The sequence below is a fragment of the Drosophila eugracilis genome, unplaced genomic scaffold (assembly GCF_018153835.1).
Source record: "Drosophila eugracilis isolate 14026-0451.02 unplaced genomic scaffold, ASM1815383v1 contig_2154, whole genome shotgun sequence".
NCBI lineage: Eukaryota > Metazoa > Arthropoda > Insecta > Diptera > Drosophilidae > Drosophila > Drosophila eugracilis.
Genome location: NW_024573038.1, coordinates 4,588,584 through 4,616,412, shown reverse-complemented (window position 1 = coordinate 4,616,412; position 27,829 = coordinate 4,588,584). Strand labels below are relative to the sequence as shown.

Here is a 27,829-nt window from a genome sequence, read left to right as displayed (position 1 = left end):
TAATATTAATCTTATGATTAATGTTTAAAAATCAGAGTGAAACCCAGTGCGGTTATTATTAAAAAAATATTTAAATTTCGTACAGCAGTTTTAGTTAAACCAAAATACTAAAGTAAACAAAGTATTATCTTAAGGCAGTACAATAACCGAAGTACTCATAAAAAGGGCACAAAACCACAATAATACTCCACGAAGAATAAACAAAATCTTGAATTTGGGACAGTTGTTTACCGCTAAGTGCAGGCCATTGCCTGAAAGCTCTGCATGAAACACCCTGTGCCTGCTCCGATTCTTTGAGGCCTTCGGGGCGTCTGACCCGACTCCGACCCAAAGCTTCCGAACTCGGCGATCGGTGGTCGGTGCCTCGTTGCCCCATTGTTATGGGGCTGCGCACTCTCACACGCTCTCGCTGTCGGCGATCCATCTCCGCTTCGTTCCAGGTCCCCCGCCCTCCGATTCACAACCGATCCGGCGGTATCAGTCTCCGTCTCCGGTCTCCAAATCAGTCAGTCTCATTTTCAGTCTCAGTCCAGCTATCAACCTCTTACGAGCTCCATTAGCGCGCGGTTCGGTTCGAATCGGTTTGGTTATTCCATATTCCACGTCCAACTGTTATCGAAGCCAAGAGGCTGAGTAATGTGATTGATCACTGTGGCAGTGCTGCAACTTGCAATTGAGTGGAAAAATAATTAGAAAAGTAAAAGTGGAAAAGCTGAAAAGTGAAGTATGTGGCCAGTGGTGGCCGGTGGAGTGACCACGTTCCAGCGGCTTCTGCCCGGGAAAGTGCAATACAATAGATTCGCCACTCGCGAAGCTTAGATAAAATGATAATGGCCCAAGGCTGATTTGTATATGAAAGCGTGAATGATAATGCCCAGTGTATATTCCTTACATAACAATTGAATTGGTTTATTAGCATACAAATGAAATAGTGAAACACAGAAATTGATTGATTTAAAGCTCCATTAATTGATCACTTTACATGCAAATATAGGATTTGGATTTTATACAACTATCGAAGTTAACGGCCTCAAAATGTAAGTATTCTTGAACAAAAGAAAGAGTGATAAGTTAATTACTAAATGCAATTGCACAGCTCGGAAAGCATAAAGAAACAATTCTGCTGATAAAAATGGGGTCTTATCGGAAGTTTTCTTGGAAAAAAACAATCATTTTTCATTTACCAGTATGTGCGCATAAAAGTATGTTTTTATCACAAGATTCTCTGAAAGCTTTTAAGGTTTTTTAACAAACTCCACAATCTGGTTGATTTCTGTTGTTGTTTTTTCTACACCCTTTTTGCCAATTTACGGCTTCGGTTGCCGTGCAGTTAGAAAGCTGCCAAAAGCAAATAAAGGTCGGGCTTTACTCTCTTTGAAAGTTGTTTATCCGGCGGATTGGGCCAAGGGGGCAAGGAAAGTGAAAGACGATTGATTAGCGTCGTGATGAATCTGGGTTCTTTGAGTGTCCATTACTCACTTCTTTACATGCCTCACAGATGGAAAAACATTCAATGCGAAGTCGGTGTTTATCTTCAGTTTCTATAAATATTTTGTCCTTGTTTTTTTGCAATAATTAATAAACGTCATTTAAGAAAAAAATCACTTTGATTTCTTGGGGTTATATTATAATATACTTTCTGGAATTATGTGACTAGTTAGTAATATTTTCTTATATATGATTTATATGATTTTTTTCTTTTAATGTGAGTAATTTATAAGATTATTTCTTTATATTAAAGTTATAGTTGTTGTTCTAAAAACTGATTTCAATTTACCACTTTTTAAAATTCTTTTTATACATTTTATTCATCATAATATGATTTCCGTAGCTGCTTAAGTTTCTATAATATTTCACTGATAAAAAAGTTAAACCCTATATCTTTTGATAGGAATATTTACCAATTAAACTGAACTTTTGCTATTCCTTTTTTAATATTTCCTCTACGATTTACTGCCGTTCTTAAGTGATCTCATTTAAGTGATCTAAGAAAAAACTACATTTTAATCAAAATTCCCATAATAAATTGTCAATAAAATATTGATAACCAATCGTAGTTTATTTTCCTGTGCATCTGCCATTTCGCACCTAACTTACGCATGTTTGCTTTAAGCCCAGGGCCGAGCCTTTGCTTACCTACGGATTTCATTGTGGCACTACCAGTTTCCATTTCATTGCGACTCCAAGTGGCAGTCACCGTTACCATTACCACGATTTCTTCCGGCCTCATTACAAGGCAAATACCAGTTTACACACACGACTCCGGCGAGTGTAATTCTGCAATGTCTGCTGAGTTTTATTGAGTCGAGTGGAGTGGCCTGGTCATGGCTTCCGTTTCGCGGTTGTCGCCGAAGAAGAAATCACCATAATAACTCTGTTAGTTATGTAGTCGGCAAATTATACCCAAAGATTATAGCTCAGCTAGCAATAGGGGGTAAGGGTATTTAACCACTTTCCATTTCCATTCACATGATCTCAGAGGGGGTAACCATCTTGAGATCAGCTTCTTTGCATAACAATTGTCTGATGTCTAAGTACTGGCCATATAATTAGAGCCTACGCCCACGTTGCTTGGCCGCCGTACACGAAATTGTGCCGCGTGGGGGTAATTGTGAATTTTGTAGTTCAAAGATGCGAATAGATACTCAGATGCTAGCAATTGTAATTTGTAGGTGCAGCTTACAGCCGCTGACAACCCTGGTCGAAATTAGCTTTGGCTAAGAGTCTGGGCAAAAGGGGACTTTTCCCTGGCATTCCTCAGGCTACATCCATGACTCATGGCCCGAATGCGGAGCTGATGCTGGTCAAAACCTGTAGACAGAGCTGCACAACATTCCACTCTCTCAAGTGGCCAGCGAAAGCACTGGGGAAAATTTATACTATTTTGTATGGTAATATATAAAAAACTATCTAAAGCAAAGTTCATTTTATTTTTATTATTATATTAATATTATATATTTTAAATCTTTTCTAAAACAATTATTAAGATCATATTTTCAGACTTAAAATAAGATCTTAACACATCCATGAAAGCAAAGAAAAACCAATGATAAACCTTTAAAATTATAATAGAAATTTCCTACTTTCCAAGCTTAACACTTTTTAGCTTACAATCTTCTAAAAAATATATATCACAGGAATAACCAATCATTACTATTTTTGCCTGTGTACTTAAAGTCTTTGGGCCAGTTGCTTGGCGAATGCATTCGACGTGCCAGCCATTGAACTTTGTAGCTTGGGCATCAGCAGTTATCGCTGCAAAAAATGCATAACAATATATTAAAGTTTAAGAAAACAACAATAGGAGAAACAAACGCGTCACCGCCATCGCTGGCATACTCGGTGACATTTTCAATGTGAAAACTGCACTGTAAATTATGTTGACTTAATCGTTCGAATCGATCGCTGATCGAAGTTGCGAATGCCAATGAAGCAGTTAGCCTGAGAGGCAGGTTCTTTTCGGGTTTGGGCAATTTTTATTGGCTCGTGAAATTCCCCTAATTGATATGCATTCTGCATTTGGCAGAAACACAGGTCGTGAGACAATCGTTTCACATTCAATATCTCTTTCGTGGCATGTCAAGCATTCTATGTAGTTCATTGCTATATAAACGGTGTCACCTTAATAGTGTGGGCGGTATTTTGGAGGTGCTGTGGCAAATACTAAGATGATACAGAGATACCCAACGTCAAATTTGGCCTAGAGAGTTCGTTGATCGAACCAAAACATCGATGAGACATCACCTGTCCATGAATAAGAGATCCAAACTGGTTGGCCGATTGAGAGAAAGAAGTCCCGGAGCATTTCCCATATAATGAGCTGGAACCGCAAGAGAAGCTTTCAAAATTTACATAATTCTTACAACTTGGATGGAAATTTTATGATGCCGACTGAAGTTATCGTAAAATGTTAGTTTAAAATGAATCCGTTTGCTGCTGCTGATATTTAGCTTTTTTTAATATCAAACACATTTAAAATTCTTTTGAAAATTTCCTCATTTTTTCTTCGGACTCAGATCTTTTTATCATCTTAATCCTAAGAACTTATCCGACCTAGTTCTTGATTATCAATTAAAATGAACTTCAATTGCCACGTCCAGGAATTTAAAAAGCTTTCTGATTAATGTAAACCGCTGGTGATTACCCTTTTTTATTCTTGTAAACCGATTCACCACACATTCGCACACTTTCCCCTTGAAGCTAATTCTGTATTTCCAGCCGATATGGGGACTCTTTGTTTTCAGTGATTAAACACGATTCCAAGCAAAAACCCACGACCAACGACCACCGATCGTACGTGGTTCCGATTTAATTCTGAACAAATCACGTTTTGGGGGCTTAGGTGGGGACTCAAAAAAACCCGAAGACCCCTGCCAAGGCCAACTTAGCCGGCTTTCATCTTCAAATACGAATTTTCCACTAGACTTTTCCATTAGATTCACCATCCGTTTCGCTTCGCATAGCGTTTGAGACAAGAGTGGCATGCAACTGGCGACACTTGATGACAGATGGAAAGTGGTTCAAAATTTATTTCCAGCCCAAGAGATTTCTTCTCCGCTCTGCTCTGCCCTGCTCTCACTAGGCGGTTGTACAATAAATTAAATAGACCAAACAAAAAACAAGAAGAAGAAGTTGGCATTTTCCTTACGCTATGGTTTCGTCAGCTGAAATGGTAACGATAATTAAAGTTTTGCATTACCGCAGCTGGCGGTGATTAATGGGCATTGTTTCGCATACGCCCCGTTGCCCCACCAAACAAAAACCCAGCCCAAAAACCGCCCCAAATAAAAAAAAAACTGAAATTAAAACGAAAACGAAATCAGCCGAAGGAAAATCAGCCACTTAATGCAAATTACAGAGACAGATACAAAGATACTGATGCCAAGATACGGCGGGCAACAAGTGTCTGTTGTGGAAATAAAGTTGCCACATGTGGCAACCGAATCACCGGGTGCCCCAGCCTCATAAACAGCCCCCAATGATGATGATGATCATCGTCGTACCCATCATTATGATCGACTCAAGTACAAAGCGGTTGCGCTGACAAGCCCATGTATGGGCGTCATATGTTTTTTTTCTATTTGCTCGGTTTTCCAAAGTACCTCTCTGCCACACTGTTTTTCGCATTGCATTGAATGGAAATGAAAACGAAAATGAAAAGGAAAATGGAAACCAGGTTTGCAGGTCGCTGAGATTTTTCAGTTTTTCAGTTTTTCGTGCGCGCCGAAACTTTGCGAAATGCTTAAATTCCTTATAACTCCGTTCCAGTTCCACGGAGGATTTCTTAACCCGCTGAATTAACACTTGTGTTACTGAGTTGGGCTTCGAATAATTCTCAAAAATACTTTCCCAGTTAGTCATATTTCTCATTTTAGTAGAAATTTGCATTCTTCTTGTGAGCTAACTATTAAATTTTTAAATATTTCCGTGATGAGTAAATTATATTTTTATTAAAAATGTTTTTTTATAATTTTTTGTATGTACATATATAGACATATGAATATATTTCTATATATAAAAACATATTTATAGACAGCCCGTCTCACTCAAAATATTATTTTTAATGAGTAATTTTTGAATTTCGTTATGGGTTAGTATATGAATAATATAAAATTCTTTTTAAAAATTATATTAATGGAAAATTTAATATATTTTCCTTTAAAAATTTATATGTATGTTTATTTAATATAATTCAAAACATATCTTCAAAAATATTATTTTTGATATTTGCCAAAAAAAAATAAATTTCAAATAATTTTCCTTTAACTTTAAAAAAAATTAAATTTTCCCGTTTAATTTTTAACCATAACATAAATTAGTACAACAGTGGGTTAAAATGTTACCGTTTTTTAACAGCGACAAATGGTCACCCAAAAGCAGGCCATCCCACTCACTCCCTCCGTAACAGCCGTTAAATATTCGATTTGTTTTGGATCTTCGGCGAAGCAGCGCTGCTTTTTGTTTTGTATTTTGTTTATTTGCCTTTGTTTACTTTTTTGCGTTTACTTTTTGTGTGTTTCTGTTTTAGTGCCGTCTCTTTCCAACTCCGTTGAACTTGGACAAGAACTGGTATTGAATTTCATTTCCCAACTCTAACCGGTTTCGTTTAACAGGGGCTTAACCGATTCGAATCGTGTCGATTGATGGGCAGTGATTGAAATATATTTTGGGGTGTGCAATCTTTGTGGTTTTGTTTTGCTTTTCGGTTGTCTAGGAGAACCAGTTTCCGCTTCCCAGGCGATTCAAGAAGTGATTTAGCGTCTGCAGACATGCCAATCCCAGAATTAATGGAGCTGCCAAATCAATTAGAGGCGCTGCGACTTAATTAAAATTTGTTTGCCTAATTAAAAGATACACAACATTCAGTTAGTGTGAACGAACGCTCGAGCACAGAAGATTCTTTGTGGCCACTCTGCCACAAACTTTGTTGCCCCACGTCCAAGTCCAAATCCTCTTTTGTGGGTCGCATGCCTGTGGAGAAATGCATTTCGCAGTTGGAGAAAAGCTAAGGCTGAAGAGGAAGAAACAAAAAAGAAACAGAAACAGAAAAAGAAACACAGAATCAGAACAAAATGCAGCGCCAAAAGCCAATGCACAAGAATGCGAGACGAACGCCACGATCCGAGATCCACGATTCCCAACAAAAGTTGCACTGCACTTGGAGAAATGATGTGACTTAATAGTTAAAGAAATATTATTTTCAGTAGTTGTTAATAATAAGAATTTCTAAATTTTATCACTTTCTTTGATAACTGATTACCAAAAAAATATCATTTTAAACAATCCAATTTCAAACATAATTTTAAAGTTTCACAAAATTTAAAATAAAAATAATCAACATCATAAAAGAGTTAACAGAATGTTCTAAATATACCTCAATATCCAAGCTGTTAAAATAAAATCCATAAAATTATAATAAATCTCCAAACTACTAAAATGATATCAACGAAATTATGTTTTAAATGGTTTAAAAGGTTAACACAAAATAAAAGAATGCATTTTTATTACAAAAAAATCACAAACTCTGCTTTAATTTTTTCTGTGCCGTAAGACCCATTGCATTAGCAGCGGGAGCAATATCAGTAGCAGCAACATCAGGCGCACCAGCAACATAAGCTGCGACTGCGACGGCGGCGTCAACGGCAATCGACAGCAGCCATCAACAGAGCTACCAGCAAAAGCAACGTCAACCGAAGCAGCAGCAGCACCAAAAGTCGCAATAGCAACACCAACAGCAGCAGCAGCAGAGGCAGCAGCAACGTTGACGACAGCAGCAACACTCGTCAGTTGCTTTGCGGTCGTCGGTCGTTGGAGACGTTTGGAGTTGCTGCGGTGTCTTACCTTTATTTTCACGGCACTCCTCGGCGCGTGTTTTGTGTGTTTGATTGTGTTTGACTGTGTTTTCGGTCATATAAATATTTTAGATAATGTGCAATATGGCATATGCTAAATCGTTGGCAGTGCAATAGCTTAAAGCGAGTGCTACAAATTGGCCAGGTTTTTTGAGGCCAGAGTGAAATGAAAGCTGGCAGAAGTGAAACGCCCACAAGAAAATCTGCGTGGTGCCTAGTGTGCTCTTGAAAGAATCTAGCCAAACCACTTGGCGAATTCCGCATACATACATACCAAATCGGTAGAAGCGAAATTTCACCAAGAACAGGCTCCAAATATCTTCGATCGCCTGGCTAAAACTTCGATTTCCGTTGGGATTAGATCGAGTTAACCCGACATTTGATGGTAATTAAACTTGGTTAAGTGTTTAAGCTTCTTTGTCTTGGAGCTCTTAGTCTTAAGATCTCTATTCTAAACATGGGTCCTGACGTAGATCTAAAGAAATTAGAAGTTGTGATTAATTTATCAAGAATGAAATGTTTGTTTTTTATTTTCCCATAAATTTCAAATTGATTTATAGTTTATAATGTTTATTCTCTTTTTTAATGATTATTAGACAAACTACTAACATTATTATAAGCGATAAAGCCATCATTCACAAAATAGAGAGTGTTGATTACCTTTCAAAAAGTATTAATAACAAACAGGAATAAAAATAGTTTTTTTTAGCTTTCTATCGACATTTCTTCAGCTGCAGCAGCAACAGCAGGCATTTAATTTGTCAACTGGTTATTAAATGAAATTATATATTAACGCAATCTTTTTGGCCAGTCTCTGCCATGACTTAACTGTTAACTCCATTGACTAGTGACAAGCCAAAAAGCTTGAGTTTTCAACACATATTCAGCCTCAGCACACGCACACACTGCTGAATTGGCCTCCGAACTGACCTCTTCTTCCATGTCATTTCGGATTCTCCGCTTACGGTTTCAGAATTACGGTTAGCCATGTTCCGTGGCCATGTTTCTGTGTTGTTTGGTTCCATTAGCTTCACTTTGCCAATGCTGCACGCTAATTATACGCCTCTGTGCCTTACGCGGTTATAGCCAGACCTAGTCCAAGACTTAGACCCCAGCCAAAACGCAGACTCAGTTTGCGGTTCTTTGGCGCTGAGGCAACCAAGCTTGGAATGCAGTTAATGCTCGTTTGCATGCGGGTTTTTCATTCTCTCTATATATCTGTATCTATATATATGTTTCTCTTTAAAGCTAACAAATTTGGTCATTAAAATTTCCCTCAATTTGCCATTCGATAAGCTTACACCAATGACTCAGACTGTAATCAGTGGCCAGATAAGCGGGGTGTATATCTATTATTTAAACTGTGTCACTTGTGCGCATCAATTTAGCAAATTAAACTTAACTTAAACTCAGGCTGAGAGGCAACAAAGCTTGAATAATGCAGCCACTCGAGAGGGTGCGAGCATAAGTGGTAAATAGGAACTACCCTTCGAGAATGAAGCGAACTATCGACCCATCAGCTTTGTTTACCATATAAAGCATACGCAGTGTTGTATTAACGTTTAGGGGTTGCTCGCAGCTAGCCAGCTAGCCTGCTGCTAGCCAGAACATTCAGTTGGCTAAGGGCTGCAAAGGCTGTTTGGTGGTTGTTGAGGTTCACCACGGCAACGCGGCCAAAACAAAAACAAAGGTGGTAACGTAACCAGTCAACAAAATTCAGACAGTCTAAGGTCCTTGTTTCTAAAGGACGACATTGAAAAGTGGTCAACTATAAAGGAAACACGATTGTGCAACCGAGCAGTAAGCCCAGAATTATCCCACATATTTTTACCATCACCTCATCAGCCGTCAACAGCATCTCTAAATCATTGCCAAGACAGTTCATTAACTTTGAGACAAAAACAAAAAATAACTTGAAAGAGAAGCAAAAAGGAAAAGTAAACTTTCACATTTCTAATGGCGGCTGGCTGTGTTTCTTCTTTTTTTTTTCTTCTATGCAAAATGGCAATAAATTTAATTTGATTTAATTTCTCGAAATTAAAATATTTCTATCTCATTTCATTTGTTATCTCCTTCTTCCGCATTCGTTTGTAAAAGCCACGATTAGTTGGCTATCTGGCGTGTCTAATCACCGGATTCTCGGCTCCAAGTCAGCTCTTTGACATTATCACTTTCACTTCAGCTGTCAATACCTTTGATTTCCCATCGGGAAAATCTTTCTCCCGCCCTTGGGAATTATGACCCGTTGTGATAAAGCAAACAGAAGAGGAAAACAAAAAGAAATCAAACAAAACGCTGCATCCGTTGAAAGCCATTTGCATACCTATAGATATAACCACAATATATATCTTTATAATAAATGTGTGGCAGGTGCAGCTGCAGCTTAGCCTAAAAAACTGCAGCTCATCAAGTTTCTTTTTTATGATTCCGCCTTTTCTTCGCCCCGAGATGAGCTTGATTTTTTCTGTATTGTTCCAAGTGTCTGGCTGTCAATTGTTTACATTTTCCTTTTCGGGTTTGGGCTGCTTAATATGCAAAACATTTTTATTGACCAGGCCAAAAAGCTGTTGACCGCCGACCGTCTCGCAGCTTGAATGGCCTTAGAGTCCACTCTATATAAAAGGCATTGAAATTATCATTCTGTGGCGGCTAACACCGAAAGCCAAATGATTTATGGCTAATACGAAGTGTTTTTCAACAGATTCTTAGCTAATTGATTAAGGGGAAATGATAGTTTTTGCTAAATTTTACATTTTTTAAGATCTTCAAATTGGGGGAAGTTTAGTTTTAGGGTATTTCCCCGCATTCCTAGAGATTTAGGGCTAATTACTGTACAAATTCATGATAAATTAACATGAAACTTGGTAATATCCTGGTAATAAAAGTATAAAAGAGTTTTAACCCGTTTCTTGTATTCAATAGTTGTGGTTATAATTTAATAATTTAAATGCCCGCCAATATGCCGCGTTACCCTGGGCAGCAGGCTGGCATTGATCAGTTTGGAATTCCCCGTTTTGGGGGCCGGTTTGCTTTCCGCCTTGCAATTGACAAATAATCGCCAATAAAATACCATTCCGAATAAACAAGACATTTTGTGTAAACACAGTTTTGGCCAGCAGTTTCCTTTTAGACGCGAGTAATACGAAAACCCAAAGGCGTTTGCGTAATCGTCAGTCGTCTTCAGTCTTTTTTCCCCTCTTTTATTTACATTGGTCGTGCGTGTGTAGTTAATATTTTGTTTAAAAACCTTTTTGCACTGCCAAATAAAAATTAGTTTTGTTATTCTTGCCGCGTGCGAGGCAAATGTGACATCTAAAAAAAACACATGGGTATACCGCTTATATATAAATAAATATATAAAGATATAGATATATATAATAGCAAAAAAACAGACAAGCATAAAGTGCGAAAAGAAAAGAAGCAGCAGAAGACCGCAGATGAAAACGTCTAACGAACGTACCGAAAAGCAGCTTAAAAGCCATTTTACGATTTCTTACCGCCTGTGTCGGGCAGAAGAAATTGTTTCGACTTTATGTAATCGCTCATTATAATTGGCATTTGTGTGTGACAAAAAAAAAAACAAGACACGTGAGAGCAGAGGGGGACGGCAGTGGGCGGAGGAGCGTCGTTGGGCGGTAAACAATTGTCAGGTGCGAAGAGACGGTGGGACGGTCTTGCGGACTGGGTTTGTGCAATGCCATATAGACCATATATACCTTATAGTCAGCCAACATCGATCGCATGGCGATAAGCTAGCGCATTCATAACGTATCAAGCATACGCAATGTTGTACCCGCTCACCGCACTCATTTCTCGCTTGCTCAAGTTTTGAGTCTTTCGGCTTCCTTGAAATTTGTAAGGCAATAATAATGCCTATTCATCATTTGGCCAACTCAATTTGGGCAATGTGAGTCAAAATTCGAAAAGAGGCTTAAAATACTTTGGCAGATTACACGAATTTGTCAACGTTTTCTGGGGTTTGAGGTGGCAATGCTATTGGGAGTTTTTTAATTGAAGAACTATTGTCTTGATTATGTAAAATGGCCTTTAAAAGGTTTTTTTAAGTTAAATTGGGGATTCTCAAACAAGGCTTATGGTGACTTTAATTAAATTTGTTTTGGATTTTATTAAAGAATTTGGTATTACCTTTTACTTTCTTAATTCCTTTAAAATAACTTCTATTCTGTTTAAACTTACAAACCATGATTATCAAGGAGGTTGTAGGAGTTGTAGGAGCATTAGTTTATTTTTTTCTTACACTTTTCCCTTTTTTCTCTTTTCACTCGAAACCAAAATTGAAGTATGTTCTTTAACTATAGTCTATATCTATAGTTATGTTATATATAAGAGATATTGATCTTTAACCAAAATCAAATGCTTTGTACTATGGGTAAAATATTTAAAATTAATACAATTTTAACAGCAAATACTAAAATTGTTGACTTATTGCACGACTAACTTTCATTTACAGTCCGTATTTTGCCATTAAAATTTTAGCTTCAATACAAATTATTGAATTCAACAAAAACTGATAAACTGTTGAAGGAATGAGTGAAAAAGATCATGTTATCTTTCACTAAAACTTTGTTTAAAAATCTCCTAAGAAACTCAAAGGCAGATCTACTTTTAAACCAGTTATGATTATATTTAGCTCTTACAGCAGTACATCTATTTCCATATAGATTGTCTAGCATATTTTCTACATTTTTCTTACACCAAAAACCATGTTCAATATCAGAAACTCCTTGGATTCCATTCGCCAGCCATGAAGCAGCTTATCACGCATAATTGCTGTGATGAGGCACGCCTGTAAATATAATGGCTGGCACCCAATTTGCATTTGCCTGAACAAGATTTTCACGAGCTTTCTCTTCCACTCTCTGTTTTTGTCGTTCCAGGCCCGGGGGCAACAGCAACATCATCATCACCAGCATCTGCAGCAGCAACATCTTGGCCGGCTGCTACTTGAATAGCCAAGAACGTGATCACTTTCTGGCCAAGATCAGAGCAAGTCAACGCCATGGCGATGTCACCTGTCTTGGATGCGGCTGCCAAAGCCACTGGCCGTGATCTCAACGGCAATGCAGCAGCAGCAACAGCACCAACAGCAACAGCAACACGAACAGCAACAACACCGCGAAAAACGAAAAAGACAATTATCAATTGGCTGGTGAATAGTGACAGTGAGAACAACAATCGGGTGACGTGCGATAAGGCCAGCAGAGATAATCCAAATCCGAATCAAAATCCGAATAGCGAAGCAAATTGCACCTGTGAAACGCGAGCATTTCGAGACTTCCGGGGTGTGCAAACCTTGCGATTGCTGTGGAGCAAGCGCATCAAAAGTGCCAGCGAGGATCACAGTCACTGCCATTCCAGCACCAACCCATCCTCCACCTCGCTGGGCACTTTGAAGAAGTTAAATAAGAGTGTTAGTTGCCTGGTCAACGCGTTTAATAACTCACGCGAGTGCTCGACGCCGGAAAAGTCGCTAGCAAAACGCGCGGCCAGCTTGCACAATTTGCAGGACTCGCAGACGAAGCACCAGCACTTGCAGCGGGACAAGGACAACTTCTACAAGTACAAAAACGCCGAACAGGCCAGAATGCAGGCCAAGTTGAGGAACAACGCCGATGAGGCGATTACAAACGCCAGCGAAAGGCGGGCGAAACGTGACGACAGCGGTTTGGCTGCAGTCAAAACGTATACCACGGAAACCTTATCAGCCGAAGATAAGGTTGGAAAAGTGGAAAGGGGGGAAAGCAACGATGAGGAGGAAAAGGTGGAACTGCGAGCCAAACGGGAGCGTAATCGCCTTGAAGGTTTCAGTCTCAGCGCGGCGAGCGCCCAAAGTGGCGGCAGCAGCGAATCACTTCAAACCACAACCACCACCTCCTCCGCGACCACCACCCACAGCCCGGTGACGTCAACGACAAGTCGGTCAGGCGGACGTCGCAAATATAGCTTTAAAACGCATGCTGGGAAGTCATATCATCAGCATCATCACTCGATGCGCAGGATAAGCAATATGGATGCGCATGACTCATCCAGTGGTGGCATCAGTCTGGTGGCCAAGCTCACCCACCAATTCAACGAGATTATCCAGAAGGACGCTCGAGTCCTGCAGCAGGTCAAGCGGAATAATGGGGTTTGGCTATCACGCGGAACCCATGTCTACAAGATCGTGGAGAAACCCAGTTCAGAGGGAAAAGTCATGCCGAATGCCGAGGAAAGTCTCATCTCGAATGTTCAGCGCAATATCAAGAAGTTCGAGAGGCTGGAGAAACCCAGTGTACCGCTGAAGAGTGAACAGCTGATGCGGAAGCATATCGAACTGATGAGGACCAGCAATCTTCCGCGGGGTCCGCGAACCAAACGAAATCTCAAGCTACCACCAGGCAGTGTGGTCGCACCAGAACTGGCAATGGTCAGGGAGGAACTGAAGCCAACTGCACCTGAAGAGCCAGCTAAGCAACCAAAATCAGCCAAGAGTGAATCACTGCCCAATAGCAATCACCAAGAACTGAATCAGACGGATGTCAGACCCAGTGATGAGCTGGATTCCATTTTGGGGGAGGAGGAAACGGAGGAGGATCTACGTCAGAAGCAGCGGAAGCACAAGTATGCCTCGATATATGAGAAACTCCGATTTACTTTCGCGAAAGGGAGGAAATCAGCGAGTCCGTCACCCACGAAGGGCAGATCCCGGGAAGAAATCACCATACAGGAGGAAGTTCTCACAGAGATCGCAGCCCAGGATATTGCTACAAAGGAACAGGCTACCAAAGAAGAGGTTACCAGAACGGAAGTGCTAACATTGGACATTCCCAAAGAGGTAACCCCCGGAGCAGATGATTTGGAAGATCCCTCACCTGCCCTGCTTATCTCGCCCTGCATTGAGGCCGATGCCAAGATTCTAGATGCCCTTGAGGCACTAGACCAAAAGCTCAAGGTTCTCAACCCCCCAAACGAAGACGGGGAACGTGAACTCCTTCTGGCTGCTAACGATGACTTCGAGCAGCGCATCCTGCCCAACAACTCCTTCGTCTACCAGGCAGCCAACAAGCAGATCTCCAACAATCAAATCCTGCTCAACCAGGCGGTAAATGTTACCCTAGTTAATGCCATCGAGGGCGAGCAGATGATCATGGAGCAGAAGCAACTGATGAAGGTCAAGGAGCTGGAACTCAAGGAGGGGGCGAAAAAGATGGAAGAGAGTTTAGACCCCGAATCCATATACGAACCCATCACACCTGTCATTAATGAAACCAAGACTGAAACCCAGACTTCCAGCCTGTTCAAGATATCCACCAAGAAGTCGGAGATTGTGGAGGATATATACCAAACGGTGGAGGAGGCAGCCACTCCCAAGGTCAAGCCGAATATCTGGCTGGAGGGCTATGAATCCATTGCTGGATCCAAGGAGGCGTGTACATCGGGCTACGATGGCTACGAGTCCTTTGCCCAAGAGGAAGTGATTGTTACAGCCACCACTCCCACAGGCACTGGCACTTTGGGTCGGAATACCCGCGATGAGCTGCCGGAACTGCCAAAGCCCAAGAGAGTACTTAACAAATCCCCAATACCTTTGCGTCCAGCTCCTCCCAAACCAGAAACCAAAGAGTCCGAGGAGGATGAGAATATATACGATACCATCAAGGGTTGTTACGAGTCCATGCACTGCAAGGTCACATCTTCCTCCTCCAGCGGTGAAGCTACTCTCACCACAGATGCCATTTCCCTGACTTCCAACTGCTATGAGAGTATCACCCACTTCCGGAAAACTAGAGCAGTGACGGGTCAGCATCAGGGAACTGCGGGCAATTGCATCCAACTATCCAGCAGTGGCTCTACGTTAACCATCTCCTCAGATCACAAGACCAACAGTCTCTATGAATCTTCTCTGGCTGCCAACGGATGTGTGGTCTATGGAAGTGCCAGTGTGGGATGCCGATCCTCCTTGGGCAGCAGTGCTGGTAGCCGGGACAGCGGAAAGCCTGGAGATAAGAGATCCTCAATAGCGGGTTCCAGTGACAACAGCGATGCCTGGGTGGACATTTCGGATGGCGAGATTGGCCAGGCGGCAATGGAGGCGACGCCGAATGAGGCTCAGTTCATTGTGTGAGTATTTGATATCTAAGAAGGGGAAAGGCTAAGTTTTAGAACTCTACAAAAGTTAAAAATTTGAAATGTAAATGGAATTTTTATTTATATCTTTTTAAGATGATTCATAGCTTAGGGATTTTCATATATTTTTTGTTTACTAATAAGTTTTGCAAGTGAATAATTGAAAAGGAAGTTTAAATATTTCTATTTTAGTACAAGATAAAGATCAAATCCTAGAAACAAAGTGTAGTTTAATTAGACAATAAACAATAATGAAATTCAGTCCAGAAATAATCATATAAATAATGCTGGAAATATGTTTTGTGCAATTCAGAAAACAAAATATCGCAATGCTATATTTATTAATACCTTGCCCCGTTAAGGAAAAACGATTGGGAGCGGAAAACGATTGGAATTGCAATCATCCAACAGCTGGGCCGTATAAATTCTGCGTAGATTGCTTATCAGTTTGTTTGGCTTGGTGTTATCTAATCTATTTGGTAAAAAAGACAGGCAGTTGCTGGGGTTTCGAACGTCTAAAACTGTGTTTGCCGCCAATAAATGGTGCATGGCGCTGGGTTGCAACATGGTTATACTCATATAAAAATAATTATTTATTTCCAGCTATAGATTGACCAAAAACTAGAACGAAATGCAGGTCAAGGTGGTCAGAGTTTAGATCTTTATCTATAATTTCTATAATCTAAAAGGTTTATGTTTGAAAGGGTGTGTAGGAGTCGTATTATTATATATATTTATTCGTAAAAAAATTCATTTCTTATCAATCTGAAAGTTAATATTTAGTCATGGGGTGTTATTTTTGTACTTTTATATGCTTAATCTTATTTAAAAATAAACAAAGCAGGCAGGTTTTCACAACAAACCAAGTACATTTTAAAAATATAATAAGTATAAGTTCTAATTTGTAATAAAGTCAACTTGGTTTATCTAAATTGTTTAAGAATACGACAAGCAATGAGATAATTTAACACAATTGAGTGCTACAACAGACACTTAACGATCATTAAATAGTTTTTAAGAGACACAGATAATTGTCACCCCTACAAGTTTCTTTGGCACTTAATTAGAACAATGTCATGCATCATGTTCCATTTTCCCGAAGCTATTTTTGAAGTTGCAACACTTGCGGCTGATTGAAAGCACTCCGCCCCCTCTTGACTTGCCTCCAATAATTAGATCGCTGACCTACAATTTCTTCTGTTATCAATTGATAAGATTGCCGGGCCTCTTGAGGAACTCTAGAAATGCTGAGACTCCAAAACCAATCAATGGCTGGAGCTCCCTAGGGGAGATCAGTTGTTATAAATTAGTTTGATCGATCGGTTGTGGCTGGAATTATGAAGTACTTATTAAGACTATTTTAAATCAATTAAATTAATGTTTTTTTTATTTTTGTTGTTAATTCTGTTAACCCTTATCTTTTTCAGTGTTCGGGAAAGGTTTAAGCCGCATCGCACTAGAAGTCCGGATTGGTCGAAACGCATCAGAGACAAAAGACTGCAACAAAAGAAGGCCATAAGCTGCATAGAGGGTGAGTGAGAAAGTTAATTAGATACTGTAAGGCTTTAGGTTAACCTTTAAGTTAAAGAACCAAAGAAAGTGCTAACTGTAGGGTGGCAACTTGTTATCGCGCCTTATCTTTTACTTGACAACCCTACAACTTGGGTGGTTTCAGTTCTGGGAAGTACCGTTGTGCTAAACCTTTGCATTTCTAAGAAATTTAACCCAATAAGTTTTTTTTATTAAAAATAATCTAATATTCATTCACATTTTTTGACAGATTTTCAAAGATAAGAACTCCGTAAAAAGTAAAAACATAATTTAAAAAAATTTAAATGTATATAAAATATTGATTTTTTAAATTTAACATTTTTAATTAATACGCAGTCAATGAGGGTATTCCCCTGCAATCGAGCTTTTCATCAAAGGAAAGCCTTCGCTATCGATATATGTGCGTGAGCTTTGATCTCTGTGGTTCGTGTCCGCACTAAGCTTCACCATCCACACTTGCCATCCACACTCTGGCCATTCAAAACCAATAATTATCAACTGTTTAATTGCCACAAGTTGAGGCCACTTAATCATTTTGCCTTTAATGAATATGCATAAGTGGCTGTGCTCCAGTCAAAACTTTGCCCCTAGCGGCGCCTGAGTTCCTCGAAAGCAAATGCCAAATGTGAAGCGGAACCCGAAATATTAACAAGGCGAGCAGCTAACAGAGCGGATAATTAAGCCACCTTTTCTTTACAAATGAGAGTGAGAGTGAGGAAAAACTCAGAAGGGAGAGTAAACTGGCCGACAGGTTCCACACAAAAAATAGCCACACTGCAAGAAATTTGGAATTCTTTAGTGAGAAGGATTTGAAAATCAATAACTTGAAATTTGGGAGCAGATTAACTTTAGTAAGTTTAAGAAAACATAAAATCTTTTATATCCTGTTAATATAAGCAATAAGGCTAAATAAAAACATTTAAGAAGAGTAATTTATTTAAGGAAATAAAAAGAGTGGCCACCATCAAATGGATTTTATAGCGTTGTAGAAGAAAAAGAGTATATTTAAAACTATTAAGTCTCCGAAAAAGTTTTCATAGCAAAATTATTATTATTTAGATCTTGATATTCACTAGTTCTTTTCGCGCAGTGTGCAATGCCCATAAAGTGGACGCAGTGTGTGCAGTGTAGTTTGCCTGCTGCTTGCCTGATGTTGGGGTAGCAATAGCATTGCTACTCTCCACTGGCATCTGTGCCTCTCATTCGTTCCAACGCGCTCAACTCCGACGGTCCGGTGAATAAAACGGGTCTCCGAACGGGTCTAGAAACGCGAAAGAATTCAAGTGATAAATGTGAATATCAGTGGATAATTAATGATGTTGCTCTAATTTCAAACTGAGAGAAATCCAATAGATCAAATAAAAACGTGAATTCCATATTAAATTTAGAAAAACTCTCAGAGACAAAGGGACTATGAGAAAAAGAGAGCGAGAGAGCTTATTGCATTTTTGCATTACAAGTTTTTGTTGTATGATTTGTGTGTGTCTTTGTTTTTGTTGCTGCTTTTGGAGACGTCACGAATTGAAACCGAGTCGCCGACGACTTATTGTTGCTTTTACCCCCACACCACCCCCTTCCGTGACCATCCACCTTCATTTTGTTTGTTTTTTTCTTGCCATTATTTGTTGTTGGCTTACCTGCCGATGACGAAATTGTTTAGCGAAAACGAAAACCAGTCTAGAAACATAAAACTTAAGCTTAACTCAGCCCAGGCAACCTTGAAGAAGTCTTAAAGAAACACAAAGCGAAACAAGGGAAAAAACACAGCAGAGAGAGATAGCCGAAAGACGATCAAACTATTTTGGCCAAAGGAATCGCAATTCGGCGATGACTTTTGCATTAAAATACATGTCATAATGAGCAATGATTGCAAAAAGTCGGTGTGTGCAATGTGCAATGCGAACTAGAAATCGAATTATATTATATTTTTTATATTTAATTATATTTTTTCTGAATTTTAAAATTGATTGATTTTAAAAGAGTTCTAAAATCTTTTAAAATTGCAATGATTCTTTCCTGCGGTATTTATAGTTTTCTTGCCTAAATACCCTGTTCACTTACACTTTAAAGCTATTAGCTATCTTTAAAGATAGTTTTATTCAAATAAATTTCAATCGTTGTATTAAAATACTCAAAAATTTCGCACAGTGCTGTGCGAAATCCTACAAAAAAGGCTTTGCATAAAAATCGCAATAATCTCTTTAAGCTTTTCCCTCTCTCCCCACAAAGAAAAGGGGTTCAGCGAACGCCACTTCACTTGGCAATTGTAAAATATCTTGTAATTGTTTCATGTTTTTGATGGGTGAAACCGAAGCCCGCAAACCGGGTAATGCTTAGGCCCAAGCCAAAGTCAGCTAAATGGAAATTCTCAGCTTAACTTTTAACTTTTACCCGGGGCACGTTCAACTTTGGCTCGTTACGCCAACACGCAACGCCCGCGGCGAAAGTGTCGTGGAAATTCCGACCCAAAGTCACAGTCGTTTGGAGCTATGAAAATTTATGAGCTTGTCGCATGCAGGAAGATCGCACTCAATTGTGGATCTCTGGCTTAAATGCATTTTTTCAATTAGATGACTAACTGAGGTACAGGGCTCTCTCAATAAATGAAATGTAACACTCTAAGTGTACTTAAAATGGAAAATTATCTTTATTTTCAGTTCATGTTATTGATAATTTCGCTCGATTTCCAATTAGATGAGTTGCTGACAGGGCTCTCTCTATTTCAAGAACATACTTTCTAGTAAATTGCGTAATAATTTAACAACTTAGCACTTGTCTACTTTCCTAAGTTATAACTTAATCTTCGAAATGAGTTACCATTGCCAATTAGATGACTTGCGTTGTTACAGAGCTCCAATAGAAGCTAAAATTTGACTTAAATTGTCGTGACAAAGCGTATTTTTGGGAAATATTCATACCAATTACAAACACTAGAACTGAAAAATAATATTCCTTCTTGTTTATTGACAAGGTGGAATTACAAAATTACATATGTATTCAAAATATTTAGTAATTTGTGTACTTAAAAGTTCCACAGACACAAATAATAAAAAAGTATACCAAAAATATTTCTAGAAATATAAAAATGGCTATAAATTATTCCCCTTTGAGACTTTAATATGGCATGTGCAAGAATAATTACCCAAAAACATAAACAAAATGCCTTTAAAAACATATTTAAAACGAAGTCAAAAAAAAAATAACAAACCGAAAAGAAGTCATTTAAATTATGAAGCAATCAAAACATATCAGTAAAACTAATTTTCCTACTCCAACCGTGGTTCCTATCAGCTATTATCCGTTTCCAACGTGACCAAGAGCCGATTGGAAGACAATGACATCGTTTGGCACTTAACAATCTTAACCTTAATGCGTCAGGCGATCAATCAACCGTTCGATCCGTTGATCAACTGGATTTTTCCCAGCTGCATTGCAGTGTTAATTGTTAATTGTTTATGCGTGAAGAGCGCGGATGGAAACAGCAGGCAGCAACATCAAGAGATCGTCGGACTGCTGGCCTTGCACTTGCTGCATTCCAATCAACAAAAGATCATCTTCATATGTATACATATGTATAAGAAATCATATACATATATCTGTTACATATGTACCAAAGTCTGCACATTAGCTTGCTTACGAATGTATCGCATTGCTAGACCATTTTTCCTTCGGTTTTCTTTGTTCAAGTCTCACGCTAAGGCGATGAGGCGACGGACGGCTAATGAAATAAAACATTTCCGTATTGCCAATCGTTGCGGTACGATATGAACATTCACTTTACACGCACCAGCACCATCAACAAAGGCCTAAATTCGCAGAATTTCACCAGAGAATACACACTCGATGCCGTAAGCAATAACCTGAAACCGGTAACTTTTTGGTATCATGGCACTGGCTCTGGCTCTCGAACCGGCCAGAATCTTGGCAGCTCCTTGTTTTTGGGCCAGAACTCCAATATTTCCAAACAGCCCACGCGCAACAAGTGTCGCCGTCGAAAAGTATCTCGTTTCGTTCAAAAATATGTACATCGTTATATATACAGTTGTGGTTAAATGAATAGGTTTAAAACTGCAGTAATTACATTGGTCTAAAATATCATTACGTACTATAAATATTTCAATTGAAAATACTTATATTTCAAAGGCTGAAGTCATCAACATATTTACAGATAAAAATTTTACTTTTGGTTCAGATTTCATCTTTCAATAACTTTATGTTTATTTTTCTGTTATGCCAAGTCGCTGCTATTATCTTGACCTCAATTGTAGGTACATTCATGCTCGCAAGTCGCATATCTTTAGAAACTCATATTCATGTTCAGCTTGCAGAGCTACACAGAGCTGGCTGCCTCGTTTTATTGGCGCTCTCGAACCGGTTGGCAATCGCTGCGCTTGCCTGGCTCTTCTACATCTACGTATTACGTATACGTAATATGCGAACAGATAGTATCTAGCATTAAGCACTTTGTGCTCGAATCCGGATAGAATTTTCTAAATTCACACATGGCTTGGCTGCAAAGTCGTTCTCTGGCCCAATGAAAAAGTGCTTAAATTTTTGTTTTAAAATGCCTAAATACGTTAGTTTTTAGAGTGGTTGTTGTTGGATGTACGGCACCTGCCACATCATGGAGTTTGATTTTCCAACCATGTCTGTTAATCACTCGACATTGTATGGCCAAAGCGACTGTCTGCATTCAACCATGATTCCATTATAATTTGCGCTATTTTGCATGCCCCAGCTTTGGGTGTTTGCTTTTTTAGTTTTAGTTTGCTTTAGTTTAGTTTAGCTTAGCCCTCGCCACATACGGGTTTGCATGCCATTCGCTTTATATGGCCAGCAGCTGCAGGCTTATTGTTGTGACACTTGAAAAGTCGGCTTAATTAGCATATCGGACAGTGGGCTGAATTGGTCAATCAAAAAGGGCAGACAATTGCTGCTGCAGCAGCTTTTAATTGCTTTCAATTGAGTGCAGTTTCCTAAGAACAGAGTTCAGAATACCACCGCTCAAGCTCCACACTCAGAAAAAGAAGACTTAATAAACATTAAATTAAAAGTTTTAAGTTTAAATAAATCACAATTAAGTTAAACACTTAACGCACACACAAGTTTATCTATCAAAAACCTAAATATCAGTGTAGTTTTTTTCGAACTTAGAGCAGCAGAATTTAACTTTTTAAAATTATTTGGAAGATTGCCTCTATTAGCTAAAAATTATTTTCTCTTAGAGGCAGTTTTCAAAAGCTGTTCAGTCCAGGAGTAAGTCCAATTGAATGAATCATTCAATCCTTGACAGGCTTTCTGACCCCAAAGATGTGACAAGATGTCAACGTTGAATCGTACCAACGACCAACGCCTCAGCTGCACTGGCAGTCTGAGCAGCAGCGGTCATCCCGCCGATCCGGTAACCTTGCCCCGGAAGCGGCGACCTCGAGCTCGTGGCGAGGTAGCGGTAACCGGTGGTGGTCATGGGAACTCCAGCAGTGTCTATCTCAACGGTCCCATGCCCGTCGAACCCGTGCGACCGGCTCCGGAACCTATTTACCAAAACGAAGCAGCGGCCATTAGCCAGCGTTGCAGTCACGTCCATCAGCGTGCCCAGCTACTGACCTCCATGCGGGTGACCCACGGAGAAGGGGGTGAAAATTCCGCAAAGGTCACCGTGACAGTTAGCACTTTCGTAGGTTCGTCCTGGTTTAAAGATTACGTATTTATATTATTTTATATGATTAAACATAAATCAAAAGGCTAACCTGACAAGAATTCTATGTTTAAAAACTATTTTATTATTCAAGAACTTTAAAAATTATGTTGCGGTTTTTTATTAAAATAGTTTTTATAATTATTAAGTTTATATTTATCTTTTAAAATTTTACAAAACTATAAATTGTTTCTTGTATATTATTATCTTACCTTATTCCGAAATGAATTGTCATTTTATTAGTAGCCTACCAGATCTTTGTAAGAAACGACAAAATTGAAAAACGTATAAAAACTTATATTTAAAAACTTTACCTAAAGCATATATATATATATATAATTGAAATCTGATATATTTAGTAAATCAAAACCAGAAATGAAAACTAAACCGTTATTGTTCTGCCCCCGCACAGATGACTCAGACCACTACTACGAGACCCTGTCGCCACTCGGAAACAAACGCCATTCGACCCAGCTGGTGCGCCATAGCCAGGAAGCAGGTCGGAGCAGTGGAGTGCGCTCCTCGCACCGCCGAAGCAAGAGTCATTCGGCATCCGCCCACGCGCTGGGCGAGCACGTAGTGATCTCGGATGACTATGACTCCTTCGAGACGGATAGCGACGATCACGGCGATGGTGAGCCCGACCAGCGGCTAAGAAACGTAAGTGGATCACACATATAGATCCTATAGATTCACCCAAGTTAACCCAACGAATTTGTAATTCCAGCAAAACGACAGCGGCGTGGATATGCGCAACCATCGCCTGCCTAAGCCACCTCCTCCCCAAAACCAGGTGTACGAGTTCGTGCGCAAGTTTAAGGACTTCATCTCCAGCAAGAAATCTCCCAAAGGCAGCCAGCAGAAGTTGTACGAGAATACACCGGCGGCCACTCAGTTTTATGTGGAAGGCGGAAAACGGACGGAGGAGGTGTACGAAAACACCGATTACGGAGCGGAACGGAATCCTTCCTCCAAAAGTCACCAGGAGCAAGCTCCGGTACTGAGGGCCAAACAGAAGAACGGTAAAAGCCTACGCTCCCGGCTTCGTAAGAGCTTGGTCGGCTCCAGCTTCGATACCAAGCAACTCTCCTCGCTGTCGGCCACACGTAGTACCTTCTACGTGGAGGACCCTGAGGGCTCACTGCCCGCCTTGCCATTAGAGCTAGAGATCCACGGTTCCGGGGAACTAGACTCGGGGTTCTCCGAGAAGAACTGCACACCCACGGCGGAGTCCCAAAAGTTCTCCACTGTAGCTCGCAAAGCCAAGAAAGAAGCGAAGGCTGGCAGGCGTCGCACCACTATCGGACTGCGACCCCATGAACCTCCTCCCCCTCCACCTCCAATAAACGGCAATAAAACGCCCACGGATCCGGATCGCGAGCAAGATTCTGGCCGAGCCACCTCCTGGTATGCCGAATGTGGCGTCTTCAAGCAGACCACTAACTCGCCTACGTGTCCGAGGGGCGATGAACCGATCACACCCACGCCCAGTGGCCATGGAGGTGTTAGCTCTTGGTATGCAGAATCAGGTCTTTACCAAACCAGCGGTGTCTCAGTGGCCAGCTCCAGCGGCAGCTCAGGCGTCTCCACCGGCAATGAAGCGGGCCTGGGCGACGAACTGTCCTCGGAGCCACACAGTCTGTTTTCCAACGAACCACTCTACCAGATGTACAGCGCCGCCAAGCTGGAGGTAAGTATTTTATTCCCTACTTTTCCTACGTTTGTTTTACATTTTTATACTCTTTAGTCGATTACACGCGACCTGGAGGCGCATGGATCTTCGGATGGATACGAGGAGATTGGACAACACGCCAAAGCGAAGCCAGAGCCGCAGGTCAAGCCACGCCCCACGGCCCTGCAGCTGGTGGAGCCAAAGAACGGACCATCGAGGACCTTGTGGAGCGAAATCCCGGAGGTTATACACTCTTGCATACTGCGTAAGTACATCGAGGGAAACTTTATAATTAGTTGTAGTCGAGGTCAGACATCTCTGTCCTTCTCTCCAGGATTCCATGTGTACACCCTTGTAATCCTTCTTGCATTTTCTCGCCATTACCTTTGTACTTTTGTTCTTCCACTTTATTATTAACTATATTGCCTTCTCGTCTTCATGAGAAGAAATAGAGCTTTGGGGTTTTCCCCACAGTGTACTCGTTCTCAAATTGAAGAGCATCAAGGCCTCTACCATGAACTATTTTCGAATTCCATTCTTTAAGGAGGCAACCATGTTCTCCGTGCAAATCAACTATATCTAGACCTACAGAGACCTCTTGCAGAACTATCAGTACTTAAACCTATACTCTACTTACTGATTTCTTAAATTTGTAATTTGAAGCTAACTTATCACTTGGCCATTTCAGCTACCTTAACCAGCAGGGAGCGCAGTCTGCAGGAGGCCAAGTTCGAGATCATCACGTCTGAGGCCAGTTACCTAAAATCGCTGAACCTGCTGCGCCGGCACTTCATGAACCACAGTGCCTTCATGGACACGTCCGTGCTGAGTGCTAAAGATCGGAAAGCGCTCTTCTCCTACATTGTACCAGTGCACGAGTGCTCAGAGCGGTTGCTTACGGAACTGGAAGCCTGCTGGCAGGACAATATCATGTTGCTGGGACTGAGTCGCTGTATCTATGAAATCGCCGAACGACACTTCCACGTTTACGTGGCCTTTTGTGAGCACCAGGGAAGGATGGACAGAACCCTACGCCGGCTAAAGGAGTCTAAAGAGTCCTTGGCCTTCCAGCAGCAACTCGAGCGGCTGGAGACGAGTCCCAGCTGCTGCGGCCTTAATCTGCACTCGTTCCTGATGCTGCCAATGCAGAGGATCACCCGCTTGCCGCTTCTGATCGATGCAGTATTCAGCAAAGAGTCGCCATTGAATCGCGAGGAGTACGAGGGCTGGAAGCTGACGCTCGCTCTTGTCCAGAAAATAGTAGGCCAGTGCAATGAGGCGGCCAATCGTTGGGAGCAGGCCTTCGAGCTGGAGCGAATTGCCCGCCAATTGGAGTTTCCTTCCCACGTGCGAGCCTTGGCCATTGCCCCGGTGGGCGTGCCTCGGGCTGGAGCCAAGCCGCGTTATCTCGTCAAGCGTGGTGAACTGACCCACCTGATGTGGCGCGGCGAAGACGCCAAGTTGACCTTTGGCAAACGCCTAACCAAGGCAAGCATCTACGCTTTCCTCTTTTCGGATCTTCTATTGCTGTGCAAGCGGCGCGGAGAGTCCAGCTTCAGCGTCTTCGATTATTGTCCCAGAAGCATGCTCACCCTCGCCGCTGGCGACACTCTGCCCCAGCTGCCTACCAAGGACCTCAAGGATCAGGCCGGAAAGAACTTAATCTTGATGACCCTACTCGAGAACAGCGACCGCAAGACCGTCGAATTGGTTGGTTATCTTAATTTCGAAATCCTATTCCTGTTGCTAATTTATTCTATTCTTCAGGTGCTGTCCTGCCCATCGGTTTCCGATCAGCAACGCTGGCTGCAGGCCATGAGACCGCCGGAAGCGGAGACGCCCGGGGAGAAGCTATACGAATCCTGGGACTGTCCTCAGGTGGTGGCCAAGCACAGCTACGAATCCGACGAGCCAGACGTCCTCCAACTAGAATTGGGCGATGTCGTCAATGTATCCCGAAAGCTGCCTGACGGTGAGTGACTATGAATTTCCGGAAAAATAGCATGGATAATAATATGTTTATTTAACCCCCTTTAAGGCTGGTACCAGGGCGAAAGGATCCGAGATGGTGCCGTCGGCTGGTTTCCCGGAAGCTACACCGAGGAGCTAAACTCGGCCCACGTCCGCGCCCGCAACCTGAAGCAGCGGCACCGCCTGCTCACCTTCACGGCCACCTACCTGGAGTCGCAGAAAGGCAAGTGACTTCCGGCTGCTCCTGGAGGTCGCCTTAAACGATGAGCACGCGAGGAACGCCAACTCCATAGTCCAAAACCAACTCTAAGTGAACTACCATAAATAGCCCTACACTTTAGGAAATGTGATAATTATTTAAATCGATGTTAATGTTGATGATTCCGGAATATTCAAATAATTTCTTTCCCTACCGCGTAAGCTATAGCTAGTACTTGTATTTATGTATAACCGTTTAGTAATGCGTAAGCAAAGTCTTGATAAACAAAAATATAAATAAAATAAAACAATTTTAAAAATTATAAAGTTAATACTGAACTATTTAAAGGGAAATTTATGCGTAGACTATCAGATATTCGTTAGTCTGTTTACCAATATCAAAATAATTATGCTAACATACATTTTACTATTGCCGTTTGTGGCTCATACAATGAGGCAAGTTTTCCACTAACTAATTTACTAACTTTAGAGCTTTTATAGCTCGTTATCGTTAAATTGACTCAGCTATATATCGATTAAATAATATATAATGCGGTCAGAAACACCTCATCTACCTGTTTAAATAATGGGTATAAAAACTGAGTGAACGTGAGTGGGTATAAATTAATAACACAACCCACTTAGAGTAGAACTCTAAGAATTGTTTAAACGTAACATTTACTGTTTAATTACGTTTTGTTTGTCACGAAAAATCCTTTTAAGCACAAAGTAAGTATGTAGTATAAAAAACATCCATATCACGAATTGATTGGCATAATCACACACGAATACAACAAAATTAATTTCATAATACTATAATACAATAAACTTTCTGCGATGTTTAATAAGCGCAGTTATAGAAGTTAGAAAGGGGCAGATTACTTTTTATTAAGTAACTCATAGAAATTTATGCGGAGGCAAACGAAAGCTTTAATAACCGCTATGAAGCAATCGCCTAGGTCCGATCTATCACTCGATTATTTCGCAATAAAATCGCCTTTATTAAGTCCATCCGGATAGGTCAGCGGCCACTTAGATGAAGCTTGAGATTACACAGAAGGAGCACAATGGTAATCCATTAGATAGATCAATCACGCACACACTCATCGTAAACACCTTAAGGTTTTATGGAATACTTTTCACATTACTAATCAACTAATTACTAATGACATCGCGTCAAAGGAGCCCGTTGATTTGATCCCCCATCATTGCACAACTTATCTCGACCCAGTCGGGAATCACTTATTTTGGTAATTGCTT

The 27,829-nt window shown here is 40.7% G+C and overlaps 1 protein-coding gene across 5 annotated transcripts; it reads left to right on the top strand.

Moving 5' to 3' along the window:
• Positions 1-529: 529 nt before the first annotated feature.
• LOC108114442 (ephexin-1) lies at positions 530-26,901 on the top strand. 5 transcript variants are annotated; one of them, XM_017225435.1, is made up of 9 exons: positions 530-1,037; positions 12,251-15,473; positions 16,907-17,010; positions 23,141-23,388; positions 23,456-24,418; positions 24,476-24,665; positions 25,089-26,110; positions 26,168-26,372; positions 26,439-26,901. In XM_017225435.1, the coding sequence occupies exons 2-9, from the start codon at positions 12,373-12,375 to the stop codon at positions 26,600-26,602; spliced, it is 5,997 nt and encodes a 1,998-aa protein (XP_017080924.1). In that variant the 5' UTR covers positions 530-1,037; positions 12,251-12,372; the 3' UTR covers positions 26,603-26,901. The 5 variants fall into 5 exon arrangements, with proteins under 5 accessions (XP_017080924.1, XP_017080925.1, XP_017080928.1 ...); XM_017225436.1 differs by lacking the exon at positions 530-1,037 and adding an exon at positions 7,304-7,737; XM_017225439.1 differs by lacking the exons at positions 530-1,037; positions 12,251-15,473 and adding an exon at positions 16,795-16,821.
• Positions 26,902-27,829: the final 928 nt, after the last annotated feature.